Raw genomic sequence first — 12,490 nt, forward strand, 5'->3', positions numbered from 1 at the left:
GGGTAAACACAATGAAACACAATGAAAGGATGGAATATGACTGTAATGATGACAATTTAAAAGGATTCTAAAAAAGAAATTGATAAGAAGTTGGTTGAGGGTGCCTGGGTGGCTCAGTGGGTTGAGTCCTTGCCTTTGGCTCAGGTCATGGTCTCAGGGTCCTGGGATTGAGTCCCACATTGGGCTCTCTGCTCAGGAGGGAGCCTGCTTCCCTCCTTGCTCTCTGCCTGTCTCTCTGCCTACTTCTGATCTCTCTCTGTCAAATAAATAAAATCTTAAAAAAAAAAAGAATTTGGTTGAGAAAAGGGGGGTAAAAAAGAGAATGTAATCAGGCAGGAGACTAGCACAAAGCCATGCACTAGATAGGGTATATTTTGATCTGTTAGAAGAAACTGTATCCCAAAATTCTAAAGAAAGAAAAACCTATATGTATACAAAAAATGAGGTTAAATACAATGAAGGGTTAGAATAGGACTATAACAATGAAAATTGAAAAAGATTTTTAGAAAGGTATTGATAAGATAAAATAGTTTAAAAAATTAAAATAGGAAAGAGGAAAAAAATTTTAAATAGAATAAGAAAAAAATAAAATTAAAAAAATTTAACTTTGAAAGACTAAGGAATGGGAAAAGAGCCATGAATTCTGTGTTGCTTTCTCCTTGCTCTGGAGTTCTGCAGTTCTTATTGATCGGTGAACTTGGTCTTGGCTGGGGTTTCTTGCTGATCTTCTGACAGAGAGGCCTGTTGCAGAGATTCTCAAATGTCTTGGCCCAAGGCAGAATTGCACCTCCCTTGCCAGAGGCCAAGCTAAGTAATCTGCTAGAGTTCGCTCTCTGGAGCTTTTGTTCCCTGAACACTTTCCATACCACTTTGGAGGATAGGAATGAAAATGGCGGCCTCCCAATCTCCAGCCCGGAGGAGCTGAGAGCTCAGGGCCCCACTCCTCAGTGTACCCTCAGAGAAAAGCAGTCAATCTCTGGTCTCTGGCCACACTCCATGCTCACCCAGCTTGTGACCGAGCATTTCTAACTCTGGTGCATGGCCCCGTTTGGAGTCTTCCAACCCAGCAAATTCCTGCTGCCCTCTACCGCTTCCGGAGGAGGAAGGTGAGTCTCCCTGGGTTTGCCATTTGTGGAGTCCCTGCTCAGAAAGTAGTGGCCCAAATGTCTCCCAGATCACAGTTTAAGGTAACCCTGAGCTGAAAGCCCACTATTCAGGTCCATCTCTGCATCCGGTTTCCCCCCTCCAATACCTGAGAGCTCCGCTGCACTCAGACACCCTCGGTCCTTCTGAGACCCTGAGGGACTGAGAACACACTGTCCCCATCAAGGCTCCATCCCTCCTTAGCCTCTGGAGTGACGTCCCTCAGTATAGCAGACTTTTAAAAGTTCCAATTTTGTGTTCTGCTGCTCTATGGTTGCTGGCAGCTGGCCCCTCCCCTCCGCAGTCTATCATCCCATAGATCACCTCTGACTCACTTGTCTGCAGGTCCTACTTTCCAAAAAGTGGTCGCTTTTCTGTTCCTAGAATTTCTGCTCTTCTCTTCAATCTCCTGTTGAGTTTGTAGGTATTCAGAATGGTTTGGTAACTAGCCGAACTCCTGGGACCCAATGATATTTATGTCTCATAGTCCTCCACCAACTTGCTCCAACCCCTTCCATGTTGACTTTAAAGTATATAACTCTTCCCACTGAGCATAGGACTATTTTGCTTTTATTACATTACTTACTTATGGGATGACAGGTTGTAACATAGTCTCTCTGGGGAACCTACTGCTTTTCCCCACTAGCCCCCAAGCCAAGAAAAGAAGGAATGGAGAAAAGGATGGTGAAAAATGTCCTCTGATTGCTGCCGTATGAATGATCACCGTCATTCTGAACAATTCTGGTATTTCATGCACCAGTTGTTGATTTATGAGTAGACATATGCTAAGAAGGGAACCAGCCTTGGATTGTCCGATTCTGTGGCTAAGCACTAAGATATGGAGTAAGAACACCATAGTTAAGCCATTGCATTCCATAGTTTCAAGCCTCGCTTTGACGGTGAAACCCAAATCAATTATACAACAGGTATAACATATCAGGTCACTCCTTCAACTTGTCAGAGAGACGTATCCTTACTTCTAGAAGAGTAATCTCCCTTTTCAGGCTTGGGAATGGCATGGATAGGTTAAATGGAAATGTATATTTAAGCTTAAATTTTGAGATTAATGAAATTAACAAGTTTAGTAAAAAGAGGATGGTGAGGGGGTGACATCTCACCAAAAAAAACTTTTTTTTGCCTTATTGTTAGATTTTATTATTTGATATGATTTTCACTAGTTGATTTTGGAGCTATTGTGTTGACTTTGTGCTTGTCAGATGGGGCAGCCAGGGCAATGAATTTAGGCTACCAATCATATGCATTCTAAACAACAAATGGAATAAATTTTAAATAGATTGTAAGTTTTCTGGAAGGGAGAGGAATTCTTTGGCTTCATTGCTTATCAATATAGGAAACAACCTTAATCAGTTGAATTCCCTTGGCTTCCTTCTATGCCTTTATCTTCTGTATTGCCTCTTTCCTGGGTGTTGCTTACTAATAAAATCACAGAAATAAAAATTAACTGCAGTAGTGAAATAACTTTACAATTCAATTCCATTTTATTTTTTACTTTTATGTAAATACTACATTAGATGTAAAAGGTCTTTAAAAGATTGTTTTAAAGTCCATCTACCTACTTCTAAGTTTTCCTTTAAAAAAAAAAAATCCGTAGTAGTACTGATAAATAGGGATCAAGTAAATGAAAACTGTGCAGAACAGAGATTTCATTATTTAAGTCCAGTGAAGTCTGAAAACTTTTCAAAACACCTATATAATCCCTTCGACACCTGGCGTGGCAGAACTCTAATTCTGTTTGAAAAAGTGCTTTTTTAAAAAAATGATGTCTTTGGAACATGCATAAGTGTGTGTGGGACAGAAAGAATCCGTATCTGAATATCTTCATAAAGTAGTTCTTTAAATTTGCAAAGCTAGTTACCACTGACTTACGCTGCCCCTTAAACAACCCCTCTCCCTTCAGCGTGCTAGAAAGCGAAGAGAATGGAAATAAGGAGCATGAAGGAATGAAAGAGGAAAGATAATGAAGGTAGGTCAGTGAGGGACTTTTTAATCCCTCTACTCTTTTCCTCTAATATTTTGGGAAACTTCTCAGCAGCTCACTTCTATAAGGAAAATATCCTGCTGGGAGAAGCAAAGAATCAGAAATAGAAGGATGTAGGGAGAATACAAGAAGACGGCTGGGGCAGAGACTGGGGGGGGCGGAAAGGAGCCAAGAGAGGAGATCTATAATTGGATAAAACCAAGTCTCTGCTAGATGGGTCTTCTTTCTATAAGGCTGTTAGAATTAAATGCTATATATATAGAGGACTGAAATGATGTGCAGCGAGATGATTGAGTCCTTTTATCATTGACTATGTTTATTCCCTTTAAGATTCTGGTGAGGAAATCTTACATTACAAGGTAAATTTACTTCTTTACTTACGCATCTGAAAGCCAAAATCCACCCGGGGTCAAATTTACTTGATCCGTATTCAATGTTTTATGTGAAATGCAAGGTTATTCATTTAACTGACCCTTTTCCAATTAGCCTTACTTATTTTAGCCTCAATCTTGAGTATTATCTGGAGAGCTCACAATCCTGGTAGTCAACCAGGAAGGGTTGGGGGAATTCCATTTAAGGCTAATCCAGAGTCTCCAATTACTTCTGGATTGAGGGCAACCTCGGTTAAGGTCAGGGTACCAGACCTTTATACCCTGTAAGCAAGAATTGGATTTAATCCTCTCTTCACAAATCAAAGTAACCTGAGCAGTCAAACCAGGTCATCTGAAACAGCTTAAACGAGATGGTCACCTGAACACCGAAGCATTTGTCAGTATCACCTTCAAAGCGGTTTATGGCCAAGCCACAGTCACTAATGAAATGGGCCGGATTTGCCTGTGGAACATTATCCTGCATGTTTCGCTGGCAGGGACAGGAAGATGACAATGAAGTGCAGCAAACGCTGAACACGGGCCCAGAAAGGAAGGTGCGCGCTGAAGTGTGTCACTGGAAAAGGCAGAGGTGGCAATGATACCCTTATAATAACATACACACACATTTGAGTAGGTGGAATTGTTAATGTAAGAAAAATTAGAGGAAATTCATATAGTTTGTAATGGGCCCAAAGTATTGGAATAGAGAGAAGGATACACCGAGACAACAGTATACACAGACACACATGCTCACATGAATACATTATTTTTCCATTTAGTTTCTACATCTTCCTCTCCTGACTCCACAAAGGCACACAGGTTACAGGGTTCTAGAAGATTCCAGCTATAGAATTCTATGCTACTCGGAAAATATATGGCTAACAAAACAGTATCCCTGTTTTCTCCTACGTGGTTTATGCACTCATCAACAGTGAAATCTTTAGAAGCAAGTGGATGTCAGATACCAATGATCATAACAAGAAACGATGCAGGAGACTTGTACAAACTTGATTCTAAACCTAATCCTAACTGATGAGATGGTGGCTCTCATCACCTCCATACACACCCTCACACATCCAAAATAGTCCAGTTTAGCTGGTCATAGAGCTAACACGGTGATATGTCCAGGAGATTTCCCAGAAACAAGTATTTGGAGGCCATAAGAGTCTGGGCACCATAGTCTTTTGGGACAGTCTCTCCATGAAGAAGGCCCTTCCTTCCATTGTCAGGTGTAGCTGGAAACTCGTTCACTGAGAGGGGAGAAGGCGAGGCATGACTTGTCAGAACCAGAGGAAGAGGTTGTTGGGAAGCCATTTTCCTCTCACTGAAGCATGTTATATGGCATTCAAGTGGATGTCCCCATAGGGAATTTCTGTCGCTGTTTCTGGAGTGATACCTTTAATAATACGCTGTTGGGAAGAAAATAAAATGTTAAAAACATTCATTAACACTTAGTTAAATATTTCAACATTAATATGAAAACATTTAAATAGCATTTTAATGGCATTTACTAGTAAGTGGGAATAGTCTCACTGACTTTCCTTAAGAAAGGCATTCCGGATTTATTTGTAACCAACTATAGATAAAAATGATACATTCAGGGAGCCCTTGGCAGGCTCAGTTGGAAGCTGTGACTCTTGATCTCAGGGTCAGGAGTTTGAGCCCCATGTTGGGTGTAGAGATCACTTAAATACAACTTTGAAAATGACATATTCAGGAACTATAAGCATCTGTCAACTAATTATAAAAATCATTGTAATATTAATGGGAGAAAATGATGAACTTTCAGTAGAACCTCCACTGGGGTATAACATGCTTTCAAGGGCCTGGGAAAGCAAATCTTTTTCTCTGGACCAAGGAAGCCTCCTTGACCACATACTGCTCAGGGAGCAGAGAGAATGCTGGACTCTGTCCACCCCCTGCCCCCTGCACCCCTGCCCCAGCCAGGCTCCTACCGCCCTGCACACACACCAGACGCATGATGTGGATGCAGCCACTGCAATGGCTAGGATGTCCCTGATCTCATCAATCTGCCTGTGAAGAAGTACTGGTTAGTTCATACAAAGGTACAAATTATCACAAAACTTTAAAAAGACGTGATGATTTAAATCATCACTGCTAAAGCAAACTCATGTTGACATAGGACTCATTACAGGGAAGACTTTAGGAATTTTTAGTTTGGAAACAGCTGAGATACATAGAAGCTTTAAGATGATCTGAAATACACTTGGGCTTGGGTATGAAATATACAGCCCACCATGTAAAACTTAGCATCAGGGTGACATGAAGAAGGGAAAACAGCAGCAACTCAGAGGCTTAGAAAAATCTTTAGGAAGCTGCTTAGTAAAATTTTTGATGGCTGAGAGTATGTACAGGAAGTGGGCAAAATTGGATCTGAAAGCATTTTTGATTTATGGATTGTAGGTGAAGCTGTGCTACTCATCCTTTATATTTTGCATTGAAAATGAAAGTCTCTTTCTTTCTTTTTTTTTTTTTTTTTTTGAGTATAGTTCCTACACAATATTACATTAGTTTCAGTCCTTCAATCTTTTGTTCCCTGATTCTGGGAGTTTGTTCTTCCTTACAGAGAAGGGCCTATGGAACTCAAATAGTTCCATCTGCATAGTTAATGACATTAACAAAACTGTCTATTTTGTGTTCCTAATCAAGTTCACATTCAAGAACTGTAGTCTCATGCCAGAAATCCCCTTAAAAAGAAGTGGCTGCAGCCCTCATCAGCTACCTGGACATGTCAGTTCATTGAAAACATAATTTCACAAACCATCCCCCCCTATAGAGGAGTATGTAAGCTGTGACTGATTAAGCAGAATTAAGTCTTGCTAATTGGGAACTGGACACAGATCATTCTAACTAGTCTTGAGGGGGGCTATGTTGTGCAGAAAGAGCAGAGAGCCACGAAGATGTATGGTGGAACAGTATCCTGAACAACACAAGTAGAACTTTTGGCTTTTGTGTCCTAGTCCCCAGCCACCCATGCTGCTGATCTCCCAAAATGCCAGGCCCACTTTTGTTTTCCCTGTTTTGTTTTCCCTGTTTTAGTTGCTAGACTACCGTGGCTCTCAAAATTTGCCAGGCCATGGCCTTTTGCAAGGTGACAATCTAAGAAACAGATCACCCCAGACTATGACCTCCAGATTGTAATCAATGGAACCAAAGGACTGCAATAAAGGATGATTTAAAGGAATAAACTCAACAGTTCTGGGCCCGAGTGTGTATTTCAAGCCACACCAGGGTCCAAGGCCCTTGGGGAGGAATGAGGTTGTGATCAAACAGAAAACATAAAAAGTATGTATTGCTTCAGACATGACAGATCTGATGTCCATGCCCGATGGCAAGCAGAAGGCAAAGTGGTCATCTGAGACGTTTAGAACGCTATACACAGCTCAAGCTGTGGGCTGTGGTGCATGCAAATACCAGCTCTCTCTCTCATCACCGCATCGAAGGCTCCTGGGAGTGGCAGCCAATACAGGTCGCTCACTGGTGTAGACATATAAATATAGAAGTTTGAGAGCCAACGGTTGAGTTTCACATGGGGGACTCATCTCCTCTGAACCGAGCACAACCAGAGTATCCTTTTCTCCCAAAATAATTATTAGTCAGAACACACGCACGAGCACCTACCTCTTTAAATGTCCCTGGAGTGACGATCAGCCGGTACGCTATGTATGTGGGGATGCAGATGAAAGACGAGGTCCCTATGCAGTAACCCAGGATGATACTCCACTGAGGGTAGTTATACTGGAAAAGTCGGAGCTGGGGCGGGCTCATCAAAAAACTGCAGATGATGAACTGGAACCAGAATGCCAAGAAACATTACAAATCGTAACGACATCCTTGCAGATAGGGGCAGTTCTGATACCCCAGACCCCAGATGCTAAAGCTGGGATCCTTTCAGGAAATCCCTCAAATGTGAGAGATCCTTGATTGAACTCTGACGCATAGAATCCACTCATTGCTGAGCCCGAGCTGCAACCAGGAAACAGCCAGGTGCTTGTACTGATTCTCCTCTCCACCCCCCATCTCGACCCTTGGAGCAAGGATGCCAAGGCCTCAGAACGTTTTTTTCTGAGGAGTTAAAGCAATCCCTTTGGGGCAAAGGGGAAAGCACCGGCAACTATGAAAAGTGATTTGGGTCCGGTCTTGCCAGACAGTGGAAGAATGATCTGGGTGGCCTCTCCACAGCATCTGCCCATCCTAGGGCCCCACAGTTCTCTAGGTTCTGTTTTCACTTCCTCCTGCATTTCCCAGCTGTCAGATGGAAGTTACCTGTGTCCGGGAGAGATACTAAGGTTCTCAAGACCTGGAGAAGCCTTGGGCTCCTGGGTATATGTGTCCCCTCTTTTCTTGAGGTCTCTGCTTTCTGCATTGAGAGCCTTAGCCTGGGGTTTCTACAGGCATGGCCCTGCCACGACGTGTCTCAGCCATGAGTGACCACCCGCCCTGGCCCTCATCATGACCGGAAGTGTGGAAGGAGAAAGAAAATTCAAATGAAAATATCTCCCCCCCAAGAAACACCACGGTGTGTTCCCAACACTCAGTTTATAGGTTTTCTTACTTTAGTTTGGTTTCCAGAGGGAGAGCATAAACACCAGTTTCTGCCTAGTAACCACAGGGCTGAAATCGTCACTGCTCTTGATTTAATTTTATTACTCCGTAGTCATAAAGAAAGCAGTGATGTAAACTATTTGTGTGGTTCGACAACTATTTATATCTTTCCTTCTTTGTCTGCAGGTAATAAAATGGGAAGTTGTTAAACACACATCCATCTTCCCAACAGTGTTATCCTAAGTCTGGGAGAAAGCTTTCCCAGCGCAGACCCTTCCCGGGACTCGCTGTCCTCACCCCTGGGCCCAGCTACTCGGGGAGCTAGTTCTGGAACATGGCAAGGCTGCACCGTGAGGAGCCTTCTATAACTCCTTCTCATCTTCACGTCAGGTATGGGAAACCCAGCCCAGTTCAGAGAGGCCTCAGGCTCCTGTGGTAGCCAGTGTGTGCAACTCTGGACACACCCCATGCAGGAACGGCTCTGCCTCTCCCTGCTCATATATATTTTCTTTTTTCTGAAACTTGGCTTCAGTGAAAAAGAATAGTTTTAGTAAGCGACTGCTTGTTCACTGAAGGCAGCCTTAAAAAGCGCAGAGCCAGGGATCTGGTACAGAGACCCAAAAGTGGAAGACGAATTTGCCTCCCATTCGCTGGGCCCTAGAGCACTTGCCTTTAGAGGAAGTGAGTAAAAGCAAACACGGCAGGGGTCAGGAGTGACGGGCCTCAGCCAAGTCTGTGCATGAGTTCTGCTGGGCATGGGAGCTCACGGGGCATGATTGCACACCACGCATGTTTGCCCAGGCTGCAAGATAGCCAGAGGCTCACAAAGATGAAATACTATAAAGCCTGGGGCCAGGACGAGGGGAGGGAGCCTGCGAGGCACTCGCCTTGGGCACAACAGTTAAGTCGATTTTAGTCATCAAGGGGGAATACTTTAGTGCAATATTTTTAAAAAGACAAGATCTGACAGGGCCAGATTAGGGTAAGGTGAGCGAGGTGAGACACGCAAGTCCAGGTCAGGCCTTGTGTTTATTTAAAATGTTGAAATCTGCTGACTGGGGACTTTCCTGCATTAATTTTTGGTTTTTTAAAAAGTGTTGTAGTAAAAGGTAGTAGTTTTGAGTAGTTTGGGCCCAACCCCTCCCCCCCTTCCATTTGACACCTGTGGCCTTACTTGCCTCTCCCACATCTCAGCCCTGGACATCCTTTCCTTCCTGGTAGGGGATACTGAAGCAGAGAGACAGAGCTTCTTCCCTCAAGGAACTCAAAGGAACTCTCCTCTTTTCTTTGAAAACCAAATGAAAGGATTTAAGTAGATTATCAAGAAGCACAGGTAATCACATAAATTACTGATCCATCTATGTGAGAACTGCGTCTAGTGATGGCCGGCGAGGCAGTTCGTGCCAGCCCTCTCACGGAAAACAACGAAATGTCCTGGATTTTAAAAAAGACATTTTTTTTTTTTTTTAAACAGATGAACATAGGGGAAGGGGAAAAAGAGAGCAAGGAAAGCAAACCATAAAAGACTCCTAAGGATAGAGAACCAAGAGGGTGGATGGAGAGAAGGGGTGGAGGTGGGCTGGCTGGGTGACGGGATTATGGAGGGAGCTTGTGGGGAGGAGCACCCCGTGTTACAGGCAAGTGATGAATCACTCCCTTTACTAAACATTACACGGTTCCCTAACTCAAATTTTAAAATTTTAAAGAAAAATATACACGTATTTTTAGTTTACCAGTGAGCTGATCAGGTAATAAGAACTACCAGGCCAAGTCTGGGGGAACACTAGAGCCACCAGAGCACTCCCCAGAGCCGCTGGGCACTGAGAACTATCTGCTGCCCAGGGCAGTGGTTGGCTTTGGTTTTGGAAACCTGCGGGGGTCAGGGGAATGGAAGTCAAGCAAAGCTTCTGGGGTACAGACAGACTCACGCAGCATCACAGAGGCAAGAGGGAACTTACGGCTCACCTTATATGTTCATGTCCAGATGTATGGGCACAAAAAGTACCAAACAAAGGGCCGCCCAGAGAAAGTCAGAACAGAACACACGAAGGGATTTTCCCTTGTTGTTTTAAACAAGACGGGGAAGGAACAATGACCTCTATGTCAAAGCCAGAGATGTCCCTAAGACAAAATGTTTGGCCCAGACATTCCTAACAAGCTAGAGCCTGATGGAAGGACCAGTCCAACAAGCTTTCTGGCTCTATGAGATTAAAAAAATTCCCTCCAAGATAAAATTACAGTTAAAATGAAAGAACTGGAGAGTGATCCCTGCTGACGGGCACGGAGCCACTTTACGCAGGGCTTCCTTAGAGCACAGCTGGGATGTGAGTAGGGAGCTTCGGCGTCTTGGGGCAAGTGTCTCCTTCGGAGGGACACGGGGGGTGCACTGAATGCAAAGAGGCAATACTTGGAACTGAATGTTCTCACCCAGGTCCTTGGGCATTAGATGGATTCTACTTTTGACTCAGGTCCACGCTTGAGGACTCTCGTGTGGGGCATCTTGAAGAAAATGAATACGAAATTACAAGGACCCCTCCTCCCAGGGCCTTCAAGAGCAGCTGAGGAAATCCTTCCCAGGTCTTGAAGAGCTCTTACACGTCACATGTAACCTGGGACCCTTCAGGCTTCAATTTCCTTAACTGTAAAATGGCATATGAGGACTATGCTCCTTCATGGAACGGTTGTAAGGATTCACAGAGCAATGGATCTAAGTTTAGCACGAAGTCTGGTCTGGCACCTCATGTTCAATAAATGTTATTTATCATTCTCATGGAGCAGGGCTGTGATGGACACATGCCACAGGGATCCAAGCCCCGACTACCCTTCCATGGTGCTGGAAGCCAGAAAGCGGGGAAGCCTGGGGGACACACTGACTGGGAGGGACACCGGAGGGGCTTCTCAAGGGCTGGTCATGTTTTTATTTCTTAGCATGGTTCCTGCTGCGAAAGCATGCTTGATTTATAAAGTTGCAATGAGAGGTACACTTCAGATTTACACACTCTTCTGCAACTCTGTTACACTTCAGCACAATTTACTCTACATAACAGTTGGGGTGAACCTTTCTTCCGGGCCAGGGAGAGGGAAATGGCCACTCACCAGGAGAAAGAGAGGGCTGATGGCGACCCAGCAGATCCTCCAAAACCACCCAGGGCTGAAGCCGAGCATTTCCTTCACGTCACTGCAGAACTGAGTGATGCCTAAAGTCACCCGCAAGAGAAAGAGAGATAGGCTGAGGGACGACATGGACTCCCTCAGAGACAATGAGCAGCTCTAGAGTTTGTCGCGGCGGGGACTCAGGGGCACCAATCTGGTCTGAAAGTGGGACAGGGGACTTGTCACAAAACTGCATTTGATAGCCAGCAACGTTCTTTCTACATGGAGTGGGCGAGGCAGGTGGACATTTGGGGAGGGACCCAAAGCCCCCTCTTGGTGCCCACACTGCGCTTGACTTCTGAGATCTCAGCACTCATCTGATTTTACTGGTACTGTAGAAAAGAAAGTTACATTTTATCTAGGAATCAGGACCTCACTTAACAGAGACGGACTTGGACCATACATTGGAAACATTCAAGAGGAAATTTTAACAGCAGATTGCCTGCTCACATGCCAGATCAAGATCAAGGTTCTTCTATAAAAAATATGTGCATGTGAGAACTGAGAACTCCTCCTGGTGAGAAACTGGAAACGGGAAGGCGAGGCGCCCTGCAGTCCATTCCCCGAGAGCCTCAGCAACAGCCAGGTCCCGTACCCTGAACTCCATCCTTGGAATCACTGAGGAGGCAGGGAGGGATTCTTTTTAAAACACTGGGCTCATGTGCAACTCAGAATATGGGGCCTCCCCTTCTTCATGTTACGTGTAATGACAAACAGGCTAAGGCTGTTCTATTACCATAGAAACCAGGGAAATCAATACATTTTCAGAATGAAATAATCACTTCTTGATTTTAAAGATGAAGAGAGGTATCTCTGAACCTGGTTTCTCTCTCTCTCTTTCTTTCTCTCTTCAAAGATTTGAGTAATCTGTACATTCAATGTGGGAGTCGATCTTAGATCAAATCCCGATTTCGATTTCTCTCTCTTTTTTTCTTCAAAGATTTTATTTATTTATTTTGAGTAATCTCTACATTCAATGTGGGACTCAAACCCTGAGATCAAGAGCCACACGTTCAGAGCACCTGGGTGGCTCAGCCAGTTAAGCATCTGACTTCGGCTCAGGTCTGGTCCTGGGATCCAGTCCTACATGGGACTCCTTTGCTTATCAGGGAGTCTGCTTCTCCCTCTCCCTCTGCCTGCAGCTCCCCCTGCTTGTGCTCTCTTTCTCTCTGTTAAATAATAAATAAACTCTTAAAAAACAACAACAAAAAAAAACAGTCCCATGCCCTATGAATGAGCCAGCCAGGAGCCCCTGAAC

At 44.1% G+C, this 12,490-nt stretch overlaps 1 protein-coding gene across 1 annotated transcript in view; it reads right to left on the reverse strand.

Annotated features, from left to right (window-relative positions):
* Nucleotides 1–2,619: 2,619 nt before the first annotated feature.
* The window catches only part of SLC6A4 (solute carrier family 6 member 4), a 33,481-nt gene continuing 23,610 nt past the window's right edge, over nt 2,620–12,490 (reverse strand). The window contains exons 12-14 of the mRNA XM_059147279.1: nt 11,176–11,276; nt 7,156–7,323; nt 2,620–4,922 (exon numbers count right to left, since the gene is read on the reverse strand). Of these exons, the coding sequence (XP_059003262.1) occupies nt 4,848–4,922; nt 7,156–7,323; nt 11,176–11,276 (344 nt within the window). The 3' untranslated portion in view covers nt 2,620–4,847. The remainder of the gene's footprint in view (nt 4,923–7,155; nt 7,324–11,175; nt 11,277–12,490) is intronic.

The sequence above is a fragment of the Mustela lutreola genome, chromosome 15 (genome assembly GCF_030435805.1).
Source record: "Mustela lutreola isolate mMusLut2 chromosome 15, mMusLut2.pri, whole genome shotgun sequence".
Classification (NCBI taxonomy): domain Eukaryota; kingdom Metazoa; phylum Chordata; class Mammalia; order Carnivora; family Mustelidae; genus Mustela; species Mustela lutreola.